The sequence below is a fragment of the Pieris brassicae genome, chromosome 8 (assembly GCF_905147105.1).
Source record: "Pieris brassicae chromosome 8, ilPieBrab1.1, whole genome shotgun sequence".
Taxonomy (NCBI): Eukaryota; Metazoa; Arthropoda; class Insecta; order Lepidoptera; family Pieridae; genus Pieris; species Pieris brassicae.
This window is the reverse complement of record NC_059672.1, coordinates 15,889,462-15,912,906: the sequence shown is the minus strand read 5'-3', so window position 1 is coordinate 15,912,906 and position 23,445 is coordinate 15,889,462. Positions and strand designations below refer to the sequence as shown.

Genomic DNA, 23,445 nt, shown 5'->3' with positions numbered 1-23,445 from the left:
ATCACCCAGGTAAAAAAATATTTAATGTTATGAAGCACTTTAGAGAGTTTGTCTTAGGCATTACTGACTTTAAATAAAAAATAATAGATTTGAAATTGAGATGATAAAACCCATTTTGATTAGCTTCCTACGTATTACTGTTAATATGAACTTGAGGCTTATATAACAATGATAGAACCCCAAATAAGCCTCAAAGGAATTACATTGTGTTAATAAAAATTATTTCTTTCTTTTCCCTGCACCAGGATTTATATGCCAATTTCTAACCCTGCTTACAACTTTATAGACTTACCATTCTTCTATCATAACAGCTGTAACATAGTTAGCAGGTAATTTAGATTTCCTCAATCAGCCCCTTACATGATATAATTTCTGCATTAAATATTTTTGATAATTACAAACATTTATCGAGATATAATTTATGAATTTATTTGTAAATCATTTAAAAAGTACATAGCCATTAGCAACGCATCTATTTAAAAAGATTTTATTTTATTAATACAACGGATATAGAAGTTTACTACACTACCGTTCTTTTTTACATCCGCCCACGATCTGAGTCACTCATACGTATTCCAGACAAAAAATTATTGTTTTGATGCTACGGGTGCAGATTAAAAACGCGTTGGCAAAAACAAAATATGCATGATACTTAAATTTGAGAGTGATAATTTGAGAATTGTATACAACCAAAAACAAAAATCCATAACATTTTAATTGACACAACTGTTTTACAATAATATACAAACCGGTCGACTGTCATTTATTAAGATAGTCTCCTAATTAAAATTACCCTTTATAATATTTTATTTAGATTTTTCTTAATACGGTGGAAGAGATCGATTGTTAGCGATAAGGCCTTTGCATCCCTTCAAATTTTTATGTTATTTGTTTTTCTTTTAATGTAACGAAGTACCAATAAATAATAAAAAAATTACGCCTTCTGCTAACTAAATAGCAAAACTGTAATGTCCGGCTTTGTAAAACAACTGGGCTCAACATCGAGTAAGCATCCCGTTATCCGGTTCATAATTATACTCTAGTATACTTATCGCTTCAATAACCAACGGCGATTAAGACAAATGCTCATTAAATTTCTAATTATAATCTAGCGTATCTAGTTTTATATAATAAATGCTCGTATCGATGATTGTAACCTTGAAACTGCTAAGGGATTTACGACACAATTTTCATTAAACTGTAATAGAGAAAAATTTATGGAAAAAGTTGAAAAACGACTTGAAAATTTTGCAATAATATGTACGTTGCCAAACGAAGTCGTTCCGAACAGGTAAAAATTATTTAGGTAAACATAGAAAGACGTTAATTTAATTGATAAAGTCTCTGAGGGTCTTTCATTAAAAACTTAAAATGAGTTTGACGCAATTAAATTTTATTATAGCTGGAGCCCCAGACGGAATTTCGGTATTTACTCCAGTGTGGCAGATTAATATACAGGGAGATATCTTGTACCCGGTAAGTATCTCTTAAGTATATTTGTGTATCCCTACCAAATATGAGCTCCATATATATGGCCGCCCGTCAACGATAAAGGAGAAGTGTATATTTCACAAATCGAACAATTTGTAAGTGATGTATAGATTGCAGGTGGGCTGCAAAATTGTAAAAAAATATCGTCAACTCGACTTTTTCGAGCGTGGCTGATTTTTTATTATATTGAAGGATATAATTCAAGGATGACGAAAAATAAATAATATAACGATTTCCAGAAGCCGAAGTATGAATTTTTTCGATAAAGTTTAATACGTGCGGCTGCATGATGCCTATATTCGTTTAAAAATATAGTACCTATGAGTACTAACTACTACTACTAACTAACATAAAGTGAGTTTGCGTCACATCCAAATCGTCAGATTGTGAGATGAGAGCTTTTCTAAGGTTCACTTAACACTCCACTTAGAAAATGTGACGCGCTCGATAATATTTTTTTTTTCATTTTCAACCCTTACGTACGGCCACTCCCACCAAGCAAACAATCATAATAACATACGTAAATAAAAAATCAGTACATTAAAAAATACGTAGGACATATGAGTAGTAGGAGTATGTCCATGGCACAGTTTTTTCTTACTTTTTTGATAGTCTAAAGCTGCTCCCCCCACCGATGAAAGGTATATATAACATTTTGTTCTTATAATTATCTAAGCTTCGCAACTCAATAGGTCTCTATGACGCTCGAGTAAATCCCCATTTAGCATCGTGGGCTCCCCTACTTTTAGTCATCATTCAAAAATATTAAATAAAGGTTTTTCCGTCATATGTTTTATCTTGTTAATTTCTCCTTTCTACGCTAGCATTCGAATAGTCTAAACATTATCCAGCTAGTTTATTTTTTTTCTTCAGGACACTAGTTAAATGGCGCTGTTTTGTAAAAAGGCTAGATTGAACGGTTAATTAAGGTAGTTGGTACCGACATATATTATATAATGTCTAGGCTATGCCTGACAGTATATTTTTTTCAAACAGAATGTGTCGCATTATCACTATTTATTGAACACCTCTTTAATTGAATTAAGGCCTTAATTACACCAAGTTATGACAACAGGTGTTTTGCTTATTGAATTGTATACATTTATAGGTACATTCCAAAAGCCTGATTGCCGTACAATAAAAATTGATATCTTAAGAATACGCGAAATATAAATACGGTTGTATATTGACGGAAGCATATGTCAGAATATTTCGAATTTCAAGCTTAACAATGTTATAGTAACAAGCTTTTAGCAAATTCGTTTATAAAATATCTCGCGTTTCGATGTGCCTTTTAGCATAGGCATCTTCCACTAAGGATGTTCCACTCCTATAATTATAGGAGAATAAAATTTGAATCAAACAACACTACAATTAATTTAGTACAAAAGTAGAATTTCCTAATTTGAAGTAAATCGCATCCATTGACACCGTGTGAGATGTTGCTACCTTTGATTCATGCTAATTGTTTATAGCGCCACCTGGATAAAATGAAGATGAACTATTGACAACAAATGTACACCAGCACTACTAGAATTATAATGAAAACCAATCTATGTATATTTATAGGTTCAACAAAACATTAGTAGAGGGCGCTTATAGCCTTATCTTATTTAAAAATGTAATAATAATAGATAAAATTAATTATAATAATAATAAATCATATGATATTATAATGGATCATTCCACCACAAAAACTTAATTTTAATGAAAGATCATGATGTATTATAAAAATGATCTATACAAATAAGCCAATTAAAATGACGTACAAAGATGTACAAGTAGAAAAAATCAAACTAGTAAATATAACATACCAAGTTAATAATAATAAAAACCAAAATTAACACATACTTATTATAGGTACTAGTGTCCGACTCATACTCAATACTGAGTGACTGGTAGTAATTAGTGTGTAGTGAGTAGTGACATTTCTATATTGATTCTACGGAATTGAAATTCGTAGAAGGTAAGGTACATAATATGATTTTAAAATGCGTGATACTACTGTTTGGAAATCGACTAGTGTGTGGAAACAGAACCTCAGTAGCGATAATGCAAACTAATATCTTATTTGCTACGCGTATTTTCATTCATTCTCAGAAATTATATAATTTATTTATTTCTATTGAGTAATCAAATCCAACAACGGTTCTCTTTCCGGAGACTCGACCTAGTTAACGTTAGAGATATGACGAATATATTAACTGTTAAAAGACTTGGAGGTTCATGGTAGAAAAAAAACTCAATTATTATAATAACCTATAATTCAATGTGAAATTAAGCATACATTCAATACATCATTATCTAAAATAAACAAAACTTACATTATCTTAATTTCTGTACACACTTCACCTTATACTTAATACAGGTAATATTCGATGTATGAAAGAAATCAATAACTTTAATGGCACTCATAGCCTACATGCATTATTTACATGCCACCAGAATTCATACTTACAATTATTTATAATTATTAACGTGTTGTAACTGATATAACAAATGCAAATATAAATATTATTTGTTACATACATTCTTATTATTTGTACAATGCTTATGTACAGTTTTGGATTCTATTTAAATGAGGTTACAATGTAGTAAATATTAGGTACAACTTATATTATTAGTAATGCTAATACATAATCGAATATATTTAAGGGTATTATGTTCATTCACAATGCCTAAGTTGGAATTTCTCAAGTAGAAAACTGCACGAACTGCAGGTTTATAACATCGACACATCTCAAGGAAACGTCATATGCCATTGCACATCGTTTAACATTTTCATATCCCTTTTCATGTCCTTCGACCGAAAGTAGTTTGCAACAATCTTGACGCTATCGTATTAACACAGTAAGGAGATATATTATTTCACATCTGGCAACAAAAATACAATCACTAATCCGATTGAGCACGCCATTTGCAAAGTTTTTTTTTGTCTACGGTCCCTGTAAGTAAGATGTTCTGTACCTTATTTTCTGAGGCAAGTTCCTAGACACGGGTGGTTTTAAATACTAGAGCATTAAATATAAACCTGCTGAATTTTTTTATAAGTAATATTTAGATGCAGTTTGATATAACATCTTTGGTTGTTTTGTTTTAGCTTGGAGCTCCATGATCAGTCGTGTACCCTCTTAGGTGTATTATGTAAAAATAAGTGAATGGTAAATTGCAACATTTCTGTGAAGTAAATACAAAGTTCGTTGAAGAAATAACATTTTACAACTGTATTCATTAAAAGTTAAATAAAGTTAGAGTGCATATTTTTTTTGAAAATGATGATTGGATTGGATGAAAGGAAAATTTTTGTCGTTGTAAGTTGATGTTTAGGTGTTTTAACATGCGAAACTTAAATTTTAATATAATGATGTTCAACCTTTAGCTAATAAATTAATAAAGCATAGTTTTTGATCATATTATGAATATTTTTTAAATTCCAATTATTTTCCAAATTGTAGATTTCTAAGAGAACAAAGGTGTTTACAAAGCAATCAATACATAGGTTTATGAGTCATAACCATAATACAAAGGGCCTCTCGCTATACGAAGTACCGTTTGGCACTTTCTAAATATCAACATAAGAATAAGTAATTTTTCTACCGATTTTCAATTGTTTTACTACAATCCCTCTTAACTTTTTATCGGATTTCTTTCAAATATTCAAAAGAATTTGACATTGCTATTTGAATAATACTATGTTCTTGGCATTTTTTAATTTAATACTACTACAGATCCAGATTACACGAGCAGGTTTTTATTATAACACCATGACAATGGAAAAATTTAATTATGTTACTCCATAAAATTGTACAATGGTTTTCAGAAATTCATTTCAGATCAATATTGGCAATATTTATTTTGCCAGATACACTCGTTTACTGAAGATAAACAATATTCGATAACAAAGTTGTCCTAACTGGTATTTTATGATATTATATAATAAATGAAATTACCATATATCCTTTTAAAGAAAATATACTTATAGCGTTATCTGTATATAAACTTTTTGCGGTGTATCAATGTATTATTATATTGTTGTTATTAACGCAAACAGTGTGTACATATATTTTATACCGGACTTTCAACAAAGGTACATAAGTAATATGCGCTTTTTCAAAATTTTCATGTATAAAAATCAATAAAAACGAACGCAGCCGTACAAAAACATCGAATTTTTTGTTATAAATTATTTAGATACAGTATTGACTCGTACAGGACTTAATTCTTTAACCTCGTATGACTAACATTTTCCAATAACTTGTTAGTTACAATATTTAATATCGTATGTATGTTTATGTACTGTCGAACAATGTTTAGCCTGTTCGTCGGGACAAAACGATTTGTTAAGATGGCACTGCCAGCGTTGGCACGATGTTATCTGAAATTCAGAAATGAAACATTATAGCCACGTAAACATTACGCGATAACTATATGAAGAAATAGGAAAGAATAAAGAAATTCCATTTACTTTAATGTTATTTAAATTTCTGAAAGTATCCGATTACTATCATACGGTATCACTACAGTATGATAGTAATTCTACTGTAGTGGTTTTACAATAGTACTTCTCAAAGAAACATATTTTGAAAAAGTCAGTTCCATTCAACTATAGTATTATTATTTTTATAGCATAGGTGGGCAAACCAGCCTATGGGACGCCTAAAAAGGGGCTGTCGTCACCCACAAAAAGCCCACGGACACCTATTTTAGTAGATACATTGCAGGCCTTTTAAACATTAGTAGGCATTGGGTCGTATCTCCCAGGGAAGACACCCCACGGGAGTTGATTCGACCGTACGCTAATTCAGAAATGAAAATGTCTTGTGAAGCAGACCGTGGAATACTTCCAGCTATAAAGGTATTTTAACTGACTTGAAAAGTAATGTTAATGTCCCAAACTTAATTAAAGATATTAAACATAATTAAAAATTATTAAAAAGTATGGTCCTTTGACCCTGGCAGCATTTCCTCGCTGTATCGCGATACTTATTCGTTGATCGAGGAAAGCACCAGCTCTGGGGTCACCAATACTATCTACCAGGCACTTACCACCCATTAGAAATTATCAATGGGACAATAACATTATAATAGTAACGAGAGTTACAAGAGCTCGCCAAAATCCTAATTAGTTAAAATTTATATTTTATATTTTTTTTATATGTACCTTGGCGCATGTCGCCCTCTCATCATATGTGGTGGTATTTCGCGTCTTTCGATCTCGTCTGAGTTTAATTGTAGCCCAGCCACCAGCTGCATGATCTCTCGCTCCTTTTTCAATTCTTCACGACCTGTCTCCACCTGAAATCGAAATATGAAACTATTAATATTTTGGGTTTATACTGATACCACAAATATAACTTGGTAAAGGACTTATATTGTTGATACAATAATCATATTCGTCGTTATGAATATCAAATAAAACTGTATAGCTGTCAAAAAGTTAACGAAGATATCATGTTGGTAATAGTTTATTGAACCGATAAATAAAACTAGGTAAAATCTATCTAATCTGTACGCGACTGTTACAAAATTCTCTATGAAAGTGTATACAATTAGATACGGAAGATTTCCAACAAAATCTGTCATAATAACGTCTAATGACGTTAGAAGTACACGCCCATATTCGAAATAGAATAACTAGAGAATTTTAATTCGAAAACGATTTCCAAAACGAATTCCTGCATATCGATACACGTTACATTGCAATACCATTTCAGAAGTGGGCCGTGAATCCTGCGATAACTGGTGTTATATTGACAGCAATGCAACTACGGTACTTGCACAACGATACACAATTCTCAATTTGATATCATTAACAATTAATACGAGAAAAGATTTAGTGAAATCCTGGAATATCATTTCGGCCAGAGTACGCTACTCTACTCTACAACAGGTAAACATTTTTTTTAAAGAAAGTATGTAGCAGGGACGTTGTTTTATTTGTTCGACAAATTATTCTTTTAATAATATGACTTTCGTTTGGAATAAGTAATTGTTCTTTAAAAATTTAAAGTAGAACATCTTTTACGCACTAGTTTTCACCGTATTTAATATAACTAATACGTTCCAGGGACTATAGTATTTTGATAAGTAAAACTCCTTATTACCATAAACTACAAAGCATTATTTACCGACCAAACATCTGCAGACATGTTGAAATAAAAGAAAGTGTGAACGCAAAGGTAAAAGTTGTTAATCAATTCTTGCTATATTCTGACTGATCACTCTATGCTATTTTTTATCTTTTAAGTTACAGAAATTTGATAGATCCTCATTATAGACCGCAACTTACGAAGCATTTATTAATTGCCTTTGGCCTATACTTATCATAATTTAATTAAAAATATTTCATCTATGATAAAAGTATTTCGTATTCAAATATTGAGATACTAATTATTAAGAAAAACACTTTTTGACATTTAACACCTTTCGTCTTCAGTCACCGTGAACACGCAAACTGAAAATACGCTTTAAAAATAATACATAGCTTTCATCCGTTCAAAAAGTTTTTTTCTTGATGTGTAAAAGCTATTTTAACAAAAGACAATACTATACTAATTATTAATATACAGTTTTCTCTTTAGTAAATTACGAGCTTTCGTGTAAAATATCAAATTTCAAAACGATTAGTTGCATATGGATCTACGTAAATCCAATCCGTTGTTTGATATAACTATTCTAGAAAAATTCAGTTTACGTAACATATATTAAATATAGTTAGGAAATTCATCATTGATCTGACTAAATGTTACGTATCTATTATATAATATGTAGGAAATACTGCGTCAAATTGTTAATTGCACGGTTTTCTCGCTGAATCTCACGTTCAAAATGCTGGTATTTAGAAATTCGTATCAAATGTGTGAAAAAAATATGTTGTGCAATAAAGAAGCAAGGCTGGTTTAGATGGAAAGCTGAATTGCCATTAATGTCATATGAACAACACTTGAAGCGCACAGTTAATTTTAAACTGATCAAGCGTTACTTTCAGATCTTAACGTGATTTTTTATAGATTTTGAAATGCTGAATTGAATGAAAAAAATTGAATTTTTTGCTAAAAATAGTTCCTTTGTAGTCCATTTATTTTGGAAGTTGACGTTGACAAAACATTTATAGATGATTACGCTAGCCTGTTGGTGTTGCTCAGCCATCTTGGATATTTTGAGGCGGACCTTCATCTTTTCGGACTAACAGTTACGGAGAGTGAAAGCATTTGTGATTTGTTATCTCATGCAGAATTATCTAAATAAATATTAGCTACCGGTAGATGAATCTCTTTTTAATTTTTTTCTCATTCGTCATCTCAGTAGAACATCAAGTGCATTCCATTAGTAAGCTCCCGAGCATCGCATTAACCCCGTTGATAATTTATCAAGACAAGATAGTCAATGACTTTATATACATACATATAGTTTACGTTTATAAAGTTGTTTGCATTGCAACTATACCTTTCGGTCTATGACGGTACAAAGCCTATGTGCCGGTAGCATTCAATCTATTTTCATCCGAATGAGTCTGATAGTAATTAAAACGTAATTTCTGTGAGTTATGTAATTAATCTAATTAGTTTTATTTTAACTTTTTTTACAGCTTAAGATTTAAGAATATATATGTAATTTTCGGGTGTATATAACATATAGCTTATCAATACAATCTCATACATAAATCTTCGATTCACGTCATTCAGAAGACAAAGTTACGCCCCGCAATCGAAGCGAAAGGTCATTTTTTTGGTTCATCACGATTATAAATGAATAATATCGACATACGCATGAAGAGTATAAATTAAGCATTAAATTTAAAAATCCTTCAAGCTTCATCTGATTCAAATTAATATTAATTTCAAACGTTCATCATAAATTCTATAATTGTTTAAAGTGCACTTTGTAGACTGCGCCTGATAAAGTAACAAATGTTTACCCAATCTTGTTCAAGTTGTTGTAAAATTGTTCGTAGAATACTATTGAAGATACAACGAAACTTTAAACGTCTCATTATTGGTCTTTTACGACTACGTGACAACGATGTAGTATTATTATTCGTAAGGCTACCGAGTTTTCTAGGACAGGAAATACCTCTTATAATAACAGCTGTCTCAAGAGTCTATATAAAGGTTAATCAACTGATTTAAATCCGTTTACTATGAAATAAGTAGTTTTATATGAAGAAAACATAGTCAATATATTAAATAGGCCATGATCTTTTAAAAAACAATTTAAACTTGAAAAGAGTATTAAAAAGAACTTAATTTTACCTTGAAATAATTGCTAGTAACGATTTGGATTGCCAGATGCAACAATACAACAGATAAGAAAAATATACTAGGTAATTGATAAAATTGAGCACAGTTACAAACTACAATTCCCACGTCATTGTTTTGTTGTGACATTTCACAAATATCGCCCGCCTTTGAGACATTCATCTAATCATCATACTATCTCATTGTAATCGATTGTAGTGCCACTAGTATATTTATCATGCAATATTTTTTTGTTTGAGTCATAGTTCACTCTAAGCTATGTACATAATAATGTCGATATTGGTGTTCATGGTACATGGAGTGCGAGTAAGCCAGACCTCAGAACCATAGAGAACTAAAGTGAGCTATCAAATCCTTTTAAAATCGTCTTCATACAGTTAACATACGAGACCCTCGGTGAATCATATACCCAACACGGTATTTAATGTTTTATATTTATAAAGTATAAATAATTAAAGCCTAGTAAAGAAAAAACAAGTGTTGTGGGATGGTTAAATGTGTGATCGCAAAACACAATTAATTATTATTACTTATCGTGTGTTTTTATTTCCTTTAATTAAGACCACAAAAATTCTAATTCCTCATACCAATTGAAATCGTTCAAGGTAGACACATGGACAATCAAATAACCCTGAATTATTAATATCATAAATACTATTGTAATTCTAAAATAATTGACATGCAGGATTACAAATATTAAATATGTAAAAAAAGTTTTATCAAATACTTTTCTCGTTCGTTGTTTTACGTAAATAAATTTACTATAAGATATAGTTAACATTAAACAAAAGTTTAAAATTAAATAATAAATATAAGGAAATAACTTTAAAAATAGCATTGGGTATAGGTGTTACAATTTCAAATATTAAGTTAGTTTTGTATTCGTTTCATGTTTCTGTTGATAAACATCATTTTAGAAATATATGAATAATATTTAATCGTGTTTTTTTTTAAATATTTAGAAAGTTTTAATACATTTCAATGTCACACTGTCCCTATTAAAATATCAATTTGATGACGTTTCGTAGGACGCTATTGTCTATCCATTCAGTATTGTAGCACCGCGCTCATTCAAGGTTATTGTGATTTTACAGGCACAGCTGTCTCAACCCGTACTCTTAAATTTTAACTAAACAGGTTTTAAGATCTGTCAGACACTATATTTACAATATTGCCATTGATGTTTAAACAAAATACGAGTTACAGTTTTTTTTTATTTTAGTTATAACTCTATGCCAGTTTCAAATTTACAGATAATTTAATGCTTGCAAGAACACGTAGCTTTACTTTTTGGTATAGATACTATATACTATACACTTGCGCCTGGATTCGATATCTATAACATCTATTACCACTCGTTCTATTCGACGAGAAATTTACTTATATCTATCGAGATAAAAAGCTAAATATCAGACGATTAAGTAGTACACTAGAAATCATATTAAAAACCAAAGCTAAATATTGTAACTAGGTATAAAACCTGAAATTATTCTTTTTTTTTTCTCTATAGGTTTAGCCTAATATGGTCTGTTGGGTGAAAATAATACAAGTAGCTTACGTCCACTGAACATGTTTAACAGGAGAGCAGGAGCTAAAATTACACATGGGAATGTATACAGGATATAAGATATCATGTTATCCTTTTTTTATTAAGTTAAGTAAAATGCGAGAATGCAAGACATATTTAGTACGTGGTAATTGATATTTTAATTATTCAAATTAATTTCATTTTTCAAATAGAACCTAGATGTTTGCAAACTTTTTATTGATTTAACAGTGAAGGTAAATGATTGCAACTGAGAAAGTAAAACACACAAAAAGTGACCCGTCAAGTTTCTCCCGCCAAAACTGAGAGCATTGACCGTTTGACATTCAATATTTTTACATAGTAATAAAAATAATAAAAATCTTATTCAAAAATAAAATGTAATTACATTTATGGACTGCATACATAAATGAGACAGACTATCGAACTTGTAATGTGACTTGAAGATTAATAAAAAATATAAACTGTAGTTATTTGAGGTTAAATAAAATTCAATGAATTAATATTTATCTAATACACAACTTAACCATTTGAGTATTATATGTTGTATACAAAGTATATATAGGTTATTTCAAATTTCTACATTAATAAACGAATTAATATTCTTTAAGTATTGTGTTAAAGGTCGAAATAGCTAACGGAAACCGTAGGCTAGTATTAGGAACATGAGTTCGAAACTGGCATTCCAATAGGCAAGCCCACATGCCACAAACGGCCTCATTTGGGCTTACACAGTCACAATTCAACTAACCCTTATAAGAAAGTACTAAAGTCTATGTTTGCGTGTCGCAATTAAGGCGACATTTCATTAATCGCACATGTAAAAATGCAACGAATTCGTATTTACGTTTATGGTGAGCTTGCATATAAACTATGTGACCGGTCTATGCATGCAAATGAGTCTTTTGCATATTTATCACATATTACAAGATACTCGATAAATAATGCAATCTCCAGGCATCGGGTTTAAGATAAGCCATTTCTCACGATCATTCCAATGTTAATTCTATGGTGTTGTTAGGCTTGAAGAATTTAACTTTTTAAGGGAAAAAATAAAAATGATGTCTGTGCAGTAAAAAATAATTCCTTGCGCGTGCTTAATCCTTTTATAGTTGCAAATATGCGATTTTATTAATTTAAGCTAACATTTTTAATAGAAACTGTTTTTGTTGATGTATTTAATATTTAAAAATAATATTCTTTGAATCTAAAACTAAATTTCAAAAAACAACAGAGCGGCTTGTTAAACAGCTGAAAAAGCTAAGGCTTACAAATTTGGGTATAGGCTCCAAATATGAATTTAACCATTCGGTGTCGAGATCCTTGGTCCATGGGACCTAGCGCTATGAGGCTTTTTAAGGAAATAGCTAAAAGGTTAGTGAACATTACTGGAGACCGAAGAGATGGCCGATATCTCGGACAAAGAATTAGTCTAGATAATCAAAGGGGGAACGCTACCAGTATCTTCGGAACCTTGACTAAAGGGACCTTTTAATAATATATTTCAGTTTTCTATATATATTATATACATTTAAGAATACTTTTGTTACGATAGCAAATTTTCTTAATTTTCAAATTTCAGTGCATAGCGCCTTTACAATTCAATTTTTTTTCATGTCGATCGCAGTTACATTGATAAAGTACATATAAAATAATTACAGTCGCTAATTGTTTGTGACATTAATCTTGAAAATCCATGTTTTACACATAGCCAGTTATACGTCATCTGTTCCCGTCTCGGAATACCAAAAAAACTATTTATATACGCACGATCTTTGTTTATTTAACAAAGAATTTTATCATAAAGCATTAGAATAATAAACATTTTGTTACTAAAATATTGTTTATTTATTATACCAATTCGAAATAAATTTATAGTTAAAACAGGACAATGTCTATCGGGTCCGCTAGTACCTAATATTATATTGTTGAAGGTATTATAAATATTTTATTATTAGACGTTTAAATAAAACTTATCTTATTTAAAGGACTTTACATACGAAGTTTCTCTTTACAGAAGAAGTAAAGAAGGAAATTTATAACAATATTCGACATTGTTTACGTTTATTTATCTATTTAGATACGTAAGATATAATGGAAATAATTAAATAAATATAATGGTACGAATGGTAAGTTAAGGTTTCGATATATGACTATGGAAAGCATTGAATCACATATTCATATAATCTATGCTGATAACGTAACACACCAAGAGATAGTTGCGCAACCACGCATGCTGGCACAACTTGTCGACATAATATGTGCTCAAGCACCGTGAAGGAAATTCTTAAATACTCATTTCAATATGCCACCTTATTCACACCTATTAACGGTCATTTTTCAACAATAATTGAATGATCACTGGTCCAGCACTAAATGACTTACTTCATGCCGCAAAGCTAATTTAAAATGAGTCGCAGAGTCCTCCAATTTAATAATGTACGTGGTTTAAGTACACGTTTTTTGATGTCGCTTTTAATAGATTGCAAATTTTTAACTTCGTATAAATTTTTATTTCGGATATAAAAGGGTCACGGATATAACAGACTCACACAAAATAATGCAATTACAATGAAATCTATCGTATATTGTTAAGGAATGTTACAATAGATAAAACAAAGTAGATTCTGATCTCAAATAGATAATAATTAATATTGCTTTGAAAACGAGATAAATTGTAAGTGATGTTCTTACTTTGTTTGATAGTATTGGAGATAAATCGTCAGAATTACGGTTAAAGAACCACAAGTTCAAAGCAGTCATAGATCTTGATACTTATATGTAATAGGAGGCAAACGGGCAGGAGGCTCACCCGATGTTAAGTGATACCGCCACCCATGGACACTCACATATCATGTCAAATCTACCTTCGTATTTTTCTCAAATAAAACAAGAACTTCTTTCTAATATATATTGATTTTTTTTTTCGGAAATAAAGGCATTCTATAAAATCATATGCATAATACAACATCAAGTTTATATTCTCACATCACACACACATAGACATGTATAAGATTGAATTTCATTATGGTAGGCCATTGATGGCATTTTTAGTAAAAACTGTTGGCTTACAAAAAGAATTATAACAAGTCTACAGAATAATCAAATACTCTAAATTTATTTACGGAAAAGTAAGTTTATATTAGCGCTTTTCGAGGATCTGTCGTATTGTTACGAGCTAAGGCATCAGATAGATAATGCCGTAGATCTCTTCAAGGGTTTATTTTCAAATAAATCAACGAGGAATTTGTTTTGTCTTCGTAACAGTATTAAACCTGATATGAGAAAATAAAAGAAAAACGTTGCTAATAATAAATGACAGCCGCTTTCATTTCATTACAAATATAGAAAATATGATATCTATTGTAACATCGCTTTCTATTTTTATATAGTTTTTCATTTAACCTTTAAATTCCAGATATGAGTTATCAAAATCAGTGTAATAAGAAGATTTTATAAAAAAAACATTCTTTTGTCACACATTTGTATAAGTTGAATTAACATTAGTAGTGTGTTACTATGGTAACAATGTTATAACTTATATCGTAACTTTACATAGCGATTATTAAGAGTATGATTTTCGAGAACAAGAGTGATACAGTTTTGCCTAACTGTAATAATTTTCCAAATATGAGTATGCGTGACGGAACACGCACTGTAAAGTTAAAGACCTCCAGGCAATAAATTCAATTGAATTATGTAACTGGTTACTTAATTTGGATTAACAATTAATTTAAAATAATAAAAAGCAATTGCAATATATTATATAAACAATTGCTTATATTCATTCATATTTTCATAATGCATAATTTTGTAATCGAAACTATAAAGTACATGGCATATTTGGTATTAAAATGTAGATTTTTCTCTCTTCATCTTATGATCTGTGGCATTAGTTTGTTGCTAGACAATTTTATAATTAGAATTAAATACTTTTATTGATAAAAAAACCGTTTATAACTTTATTGTTATGATGAATAGAACAACTAAAATATATAAAGGTTTTCTATAAAACAGGATTGTCACTGAAAAATGATGCTTACTAAGGTTTATAAATTCATATTCGCAATATATAATAAAATTTCACTTGTATAACTATAGCTTAACGATTTTTTTTCCCTATTTACGCATAATAAATGTAGATTTCACGGTTACCTTCATCATGAGCCGCCGTGAAATTGTATAATCAGTGAATGGGTACCGAGAAAATTACTAAACAATGTTATTACATCGTGTTTTTATTGAGACATTATAATAAATATGTATTACGTGAAATATTCTGCTCTTTTATTTCTTAATTTAAAAATATTATTCGTTTCTATTATACCATATTTATTTCTCCTTTTTAATTATTTTAATATTTAATCTACACCACTGATGAAAACTTAGTAAATTTCATAATAACAGCTACTACAATAGGTGCTACTTATAGAATAGGTTATTAACTTTTATATTTACTACTCCAAGGGAGTAGTCAATTGACGTATTTACGGACACTATATTTATTTTTAAAGTATTTACAATATTCTTAACTTACTTATAATTAAAAATGGATAGATAACTTAAATAAATTTAAAGAATTTGGTCTCCTTGGCAGTGTAGCTTTAATGCTGGCGGCATTTCTTCGCTGTATTGCGATACTTTTTCGTTGATCGAGGAAAGCACCAGCTCTAGGGTCACCGTTAGTATGAGTGCCAACTTAAATCTTTAATTAACGCCTGTGCACTTGACTCCACGGCCCAAAAGAGTCTACTCCAAAGCGAACAAAGGTGGAGGAAAGACTAGAACGATAGAGAAATAGTTTTTTTATTTTTCGCCTGCTCTACGGCCGCGCCAGCCTTTGTGCTTTTCCAAGGGACTTGAGGCTGGTGGCTAACGTATCCACAAAAGTACACACTCTCTCCCATCGTATATCAAAGTCCGTCCCAAACTCAAAAAAAAACTCGCGGTATTCGGCCATCGTCCCTTTTAATTAAATAAATTACAATTTAATGTTTTCTATGATTAGAAAGGGAGGAAACTATTGAACATCAATTAGTTATTTTAACTAAATACCATATTTTATAATTTAACATGACCTTATTTTATAATGTAGAATTAATAAATATCCACGGCTCATTCTTAATTTATTAAGAATAATAATAATAATTATAATAATAATTATAAGAATAATTGCAAAATATTTGCAATGCCTACTTCTTGTGATTCCTATTAAAATATCTGGTTTTAAAAGTGTATCCGCAGCGATCGGACATCCTGGCTTTCGAACGAGTCTCATTTAAATTCCACGTATGTTACGACATTCGGTACATTCTTTAAACAAGATACTTGATACCTATAGTAATATAAAGATGATAAAGTACATTATTTTTGTCAAGTTAATCAATATTTCTAGTACCTATACATATTCTAATAAAGCTTTAGACAAACGTTTAATACTATTGAGGCCGTGAGAATTCTGTTACGATGTATTTTTAATGTTCCCTATGAGTTCGTTACAAGTTTTTTCATTCGCTACTACATCAGAAGGCGTCAATTCTAAACAGACAATAAGTTTATTTTATATTTGAAAATAGAATTAATCTTCCTAATAGTTATAATCTGCGATAAACTGCTCTGTCAACTGTCATTCAGATTGCCTATATTTTGGACATCTTCTACATGAAACATAAAGTTAAAACTATTTCCATAATATTTTATTTTAAATATTTGGGACATTGAGGTAGAATTTTCTCCATGGTTTTACGACGGAGGTCAACTGTCAAATTGAATCGTTACTAACAAAGTACAATTTAAAGAGTGATACACGTTACGCTCATTTAATTTATAGCACGCGCGTAATTGATACTTCAATGTCAATTTTACTGTTACAAGCCCTTAAAACATTTGCTGACCTGTCTATGTTTCTCAATTACGAAGATTTGGCGCCATAATTTACACTGTTTAAACATAATGTAACACATCGACACAAAAGATCTAGATCAGTACTATATTAAAAGGATTAACAAAAGTATTGTTTTATAAATAAAAATATTCATACGAACCAATAGATAGTCAAAGCCTGGTATTGCCAGTAGGTATTTGTAATATTATTAGAAAAAAATTAGTCATAACAAATACTGTATACTATAATACCCGCATAATGATCATTTGTTTTATCTGAAATGAACTATTATTTACGTGAATATCACTCATTTAAAATAATTAACAATGTTTGAACATGATTGTTGTAAAGCAGGAAGCAGGAAGCAGTTTTAAATTCAACTAATAACTGCGATAATTAAACGTGTTGAATCTGATAAATGTCTTTTGTAATTCTTAATTTCTATATTAAATTTAAAAAGGTGTAGTTCACAACTTCCCTTGTTCATGACAGAATTCAAGCGTATTTTTGATTTTATCCAAACGTTTCGTACTAAATTTATATTACAACAAAATGACTGACACGATTGTGCAACTGCTAAGAGGCAGCATTGGAATTTCAAGGTTTCTCCGAACATAAAGACGTCATTCATTCCATAATAATTATCGGAATTATAATTTATAAATTACGCTACCTTTTACATACAATGTTTTATATTTTAAAAGGGTTTATATTTAATCGAATTGTCTTTTTTTACTTAAGGTATATCTATGTCTCCTCTTAACATGTATAATTTGAGGCTTAAAAGTGAAATTTCATTGAGAATTATAGGACTTTTATTATTGAAGTTTTAAAAAGCCTTGAATTTTGATTTTGTATTGTTTTACTGTATTTATAATTACTTTTCCAAAACAATAGCCAGATGCCTTGTTCATATTGACCTTTATTTTTCATCTATACTCATGTTACAAGACGCTGTCTAAATAATAAATATGAAATTATATTTGTGTTAAGTATTTGTTAGGAATTTTTTACCTAGGCCGTGTTTCTTATAGTATATAATATATACATATATCTCAATTCTCTTAATATTCTAGTAGGCGAACATCTCTTTTACTTACATCCTACATGACATAATAATATTCACAGAACCTGTCGTATTTGAACTTTGTAAGAATTCAAAAGCAATCACAGTAAAAAGCCAAGATATGCAAAACATATACACATAATGTAAAGGAAAAATCCCATTGTCCAATTTGACGGTCAAGTATGCGCAAATTTTGCAGGTCGAAATGACCTGCAAAATTTGTCAAAATCAAGACGTATCGGAATATGGCAGGGATGTAACATATACTTTATATTGACTTTTTCATTTAAAATAATACATAAATCAATATGACGTTATTTTTTAGAATATACACAATCACACACAATCGTGGTCGATAAAATCGATCGAAGTGGCGAACTATATACCTAACAATATAATATACTCGTTAATAAAGGGTTAATTATAATATTATTGTCTTTATATATTAGTGAAAAGCATACTGACCGTGTACTATTGACCGTTCAACTCGCGTGATAATTAATAAACACTTTAAGCTATAATCTACCATAATGTATGGTGATAAAAGTCATTATGGCATTAGTCTTAAATTTAATAAAAATATACCCACACCTAGCCTTCATTCACCACAGACAGTCGTGTCGTTTCTTACTTCATTGCAATAAGGTTCACTTTTCAACAAATACAAAATAGGTAAATTTGTACTTATGACAATAGGTCGCACGCGCATCTAAAGTAGTGCAGTGTAACTGTGTCTAGAGAATTAATGAGAACTCGGTGAAATGATTTTTACTGCAAAGTGACCAAATACATGAATTTTTGGCACGAATCACAATCGTTACACTTTCGGAATTATTATATTAGAAACTATTATGACAAGTTTAGCTCGTGGCTTTGACTCAATAGCGTCGGAAGATTGATTAAATGTACGTTATTTAGTTATGTTTTGTTAATCTATATTGTTTAACTATGTTTTATAATATATAGGAATTAGTTCCAGATATATATATAAGACAAACAAATATTGACACGAGTAGAGTTTAATAGGGCCTTGAAAGATACAAAAATATCATAGAAAAGAGTTCAACGCGTCAATACTGTATTATCAAATATCTATAAATGTCAGCTACCTAAAATTAACTTAAAAACTAAATTCTTGGGTACAATATAATTTTATACAGAAGAGAATATATCTAAATACTGGAGACTACTATACTAAAAAATAGAATTATGTTATCGTTAGTCACTTAAAAGGTAGTGTTTTTTTCGCATTTTATACGGTTTTAATGGAGTTTCCTTTCTTTTTCAAAATAAAAATTGTCTCACAAAAATACGTCCCATTAATAGGGTTAATAGCCTTCTAGGTGGTGGTAAAAGAACTTCATCTGTATATTCGACGACAATTTAAATAACGGTACCTCACTACAAAATAATTATTAGCCAAAGGCAACAGCGAGGTCAAGCGAAATCGTTATCCTGAGTTTGCAATACATTTCAAAGAGTTTATTACTACATTGCATGTTAATATATTCAGTACAATGTTAAACGATTTTGCATACAGGTAATTTTTAAATCACTGCGTGACCATTACCACCTGTATGATTTAAAATTAAGATACAACTATTTTCGAAATATACTATTTCTTATATTGTTATAACGTGTTAGACATCATAATACAGATTTGCTATTATTATTAATCGCTGCCTATGAATTTTTTATATCCCATTATTACGTAATGATGAGCTAATATATTTATAATTAATGGCTGTGTTTTGCGATGCAAATTCCTGAAGTCAAACTATAGCTTATTCATTTAGTAATTTATTTTAGTTTAGCTATTATGAACTTTAACGACGATATTTGTGAACATTCTTAAGCGGATATTATTGTACTTTCATGCGGGTACTTTAACTGTACGTGGAATTAAGGATTATTTAATAAAATAATACTTTTAATTAATAATAAATACTATTAATAATACTAGAATTAAATGTTTTTTTTTTAAATCATTATAATAAATTTTTAGTATCATGAAGTAGCGTATCAAATTCACAAAACAAAACTGAGCTGTTTTGCAGTCTACATTGCGGACTACCATATGTTGATGGAATTACTCTAGAAACAGTGTCTTTTTCATTATTTAGCAAATGTCTCAGATTATGTTAACATTTAAATTTTTTATTGAAATCATAACGTAATACGTAATTTATATATCGATTGAATCAAATCTGTGGTAACATCAATAGCGACATTTCTAACTGGTTTGACCGCGTGCCAGCCTCCTTAATCGACGTAACCGCATTGCTGATCAGCGTCTATATTTCTTAAACTACGTGAGTTAAATCATAATTATTTTTAAATTACAGGAAGTAAAAACCAATTTCTAAAGATTTTGTTTTAAATGGTAAAAACTTTATTCTACCTTCATTAGTTATTTTTATTTCACTATATGCATTGATAGTACCGTAAACTATCTTAGGAGTAGTAAAACAATAATAACATTCGCATTGTAAGTAAATCAATCAATTCGTCTGCTCACAGAACAATCTGTCATGTAAATTATAAACAAAATTTCAATTTCTTATGACTTGATAATAGTAAGTCAATGATAGGTCATTTCCGCCATTAGAAGTCTCACCGGAAGTGAATTCGGCTTTGTAAGTAAAATACTATCTGCATAGCTTAAAAAACGTGCCTTGGTAACGCGTGTATTTACTACAGAATTATTGCAATGTTAGTGGACTTGAGTAATCCAAAAATATTACAAAACTTAACGCAATCTCTTCTTCGCTGTAACGTCTTTCGACTTCGTCAATAAGTTTTAATTATACTCAATAACCATGGTTACGCAAAAGCTTAATGTGGGTTAATGTTGCAACATTAGAAACTAATTTATTAGTGGTAATTATAGTTTAATGATTAAATTATTAATGACAAATGTTTGTCATTATTCTCAATAACGAAATAAATGTATTTGCTAATTTAACTCTCGGTTTAGTATTTATTTTCATAATATTTCATTTAATTAAGACACATATTCTTTTACATAAATTAATGTATGTAGCAAGAATGTTGGTTCATATTGAAGTAGTATAAACTATAATATTTAATTATTATTTACCCTAAGTACATATATCTGTGTAACTTACCTCTGGTGGAGCAGCGAATTTAAGGTTTGCTAGAGATCCATGCGATCGACTTCTGTGCTCTTGTCTTATACTGTAAGAAAAAGCACGCTCGTTCATATGACCTTTTTTTCTGTATATGCCGCCGGCGTCTTCAACAGCTTCCAAAGTCGTCATACTTTGAGCAGCTTTGAGAGCAGGCGGCTGCGGTTTTGAGCGTCTTGGGTCGACGGTCGCGTATTGAATTCTTCCTCTTCCCGGAGGAACTGGGCCATAGGGACCTGGAGCTAAAGCAGCCGGGACACGACCTCTGTGCCCAAGAGTAGCTGGCCGCGCATGTGGCAAAGTTGCAGCAGGATGCGCTACCAACACCATAGGATGAGCCGCTGCCCACGCTGGAGGGGCTCGACCTAATGATCTACCATTCATCATGGGCGCCGGACCTGGCAGAGTCGAATATAACTCATCTGCCGATGCTGAGGATTTCTTTTTTGATTTTTTTGTTGTACCCTTCTTCTTAGGCTCTTCAGGCGGCGGGGGCGGAGGTGGTACAGAGGCCGGCCGGGTTATCTGGCGAGGTCGAGGTGCACGAGCCGGATGTGGAATCTCGTCGCTCGCGTCATCTCTCTCTACTTCTCCGATCCAAACTTTATGATTTTCATCCCCGTCATAAACCTCAACCTCTTCATCTGGCTCTGGCAGTTGTGAAGGTGATCGCTCTGCTTCTAAGCGCTTAGCATATGAACTATCTGCATACGCGTGAAAACAACAACGTACTAGAGCATTGGCTGCCGCCTCACGCCTGCAGATAAAGGCGTGACATTCGAGAACTTTGATTCCTTGAGTGCGGCGCAAAACAGCTGCGAATAAAGGAGGTCGCCTTGCCGCTGGCGCTCTAGCGAACGGAGAGTCTAAAGGTAAAAATCTCGGCGCACCCTCAACACTGACACGTCTCACGGCTGCGCAATAATGAAGGCTCGATATGGGAAAAAATCGCGACACTCTCGAGCCGCTCTCATCGACATTCTCTAGCAAAATTCCATTTGACCACACTGAAAGCCACGAGTCTATGCCGCCAGTTGTCGCTCCCTTTTCCGGATACAATTCGCGTAAAGGTTCCTGGATGCCTTGCAAGCCGTCCTTACTCTGCTGCGGCACCGCTGAGCCAAGGTACAAAACACGGCACCGACAGATCGGAGTGGACTCCATTTCAAACACTGCACTATCACATGACACTTATGAACACTTAAATACACTAAAATTTGTAAAGTTTGAGCGGTCGTTGCTTGAACGTGCGGCGGGCGCGAGTCGCGAGCCGGAGTGAACGGAATTCAAGATGGCCGGTGAGTGGGCGCCGCGGGGGTGCGGGGCGGAGGCTTTACCTGCGCTTACGCACCTGTGAAGACGCCTCTAAGGGTATAGGTAGACGGGTAGTGCCGATGAACCGGCATTGTGTCAAATGAATCGTCGCGAATTCGGCCGCATTTCTCTCCAGCGCCGCGTCACCATGCCACTAGCGTCCGCGACGTGACGGAATGCCACACTTTTGTCTTTCTGTAGTGAAATCTGAAGGTCGGCCGATAGGAGATAATTAATTTCATCGTGATTTCATTGCATTTAAATGAGCTCCGGCTGATTGCAGTTTTCCCTATCGAAATCAGCATGTTTCATTGATCCTTCGCGTGACTACAATTGTAAACAAGACGTCCACTTATGAATCGAAAGGGAGTTGATACATGAGATAAGATAGCGCACTATGAAATTAATTATCAAAGATAATATAGATAATTTACACTTCATCATTAATAAATAAAAAGGTAATAATAGCTCCTAATTACTGTCGAATTTAATTGTAGCAATTTATACGTGTACGCACTTTTTATTAAAAAAAATATCGAACACATTCTTGTTACTTTCGTTATTAAAGAGTGGGCGGAATTTCCGATTGTCGTTCTATTAAAAGGCTTTAATTTAATCCTTTAAGCAAGTATAAATCTGTGGTATTCTGTAAACCAATCCTTATCCAATCATTGGTTGTGAACCTATAACATAATATAACTAGGGAAATTTCCGACACAATAGCATTTTTATGCTAA

At 31.5% G+C, this 23,445-nt stretch overlaps 1 protein-coding gene across 1 annotated transcript; it reads right to left on the bottom strand.

Moving 5' to 3' along the window:
- Window positions 1-3,737: 3,737 nt before the first annotated feature.
- On the bottom strand, window positions 3,738-22,871 carry LOC123713268. The gene is made up of 3 exons (XM_045666867.1): window positions 21,374-22,871; window positions 6,653-6,786; window positions 3,738-5,866 (listed from the first exon to the last, which is right to left on the bottom strand). The coding sequence occupies exons 1-3, from the start codon at window positions 22,556-22,558 to the stop codon at window positions 5,863-5,865; spliced, it is 1,323 nt and encodes a 440-aa protein (XP_045522823.1). The 5' UTR covers window positions 22,559-22,871; the 3' UTR covers window positions 3,738-5,862.
- Between the last annotated feature and the right edge of the window lie 574 nt (window positions 22,872-23,445).

What these genes read in the sequence shown, in the direction of transcription:
- LOC123713268 (XM_045666867.1), bottom strand. Translation starts at nt 22,558, where the DNA reads ATGGAGTCCACTCCGATCTGTCGGTGCCGTGTTTTGTACCTTGGCTCA. An exon ending in AATTCGCTGCTCCACCAGAG is followed by an intron (nt 6,787 to 21,373) that starts GTAAGTTACACA and finishes TTTCGATTTCAG; the next exon opens with GTGGAGACAGGTCGTGAAGA.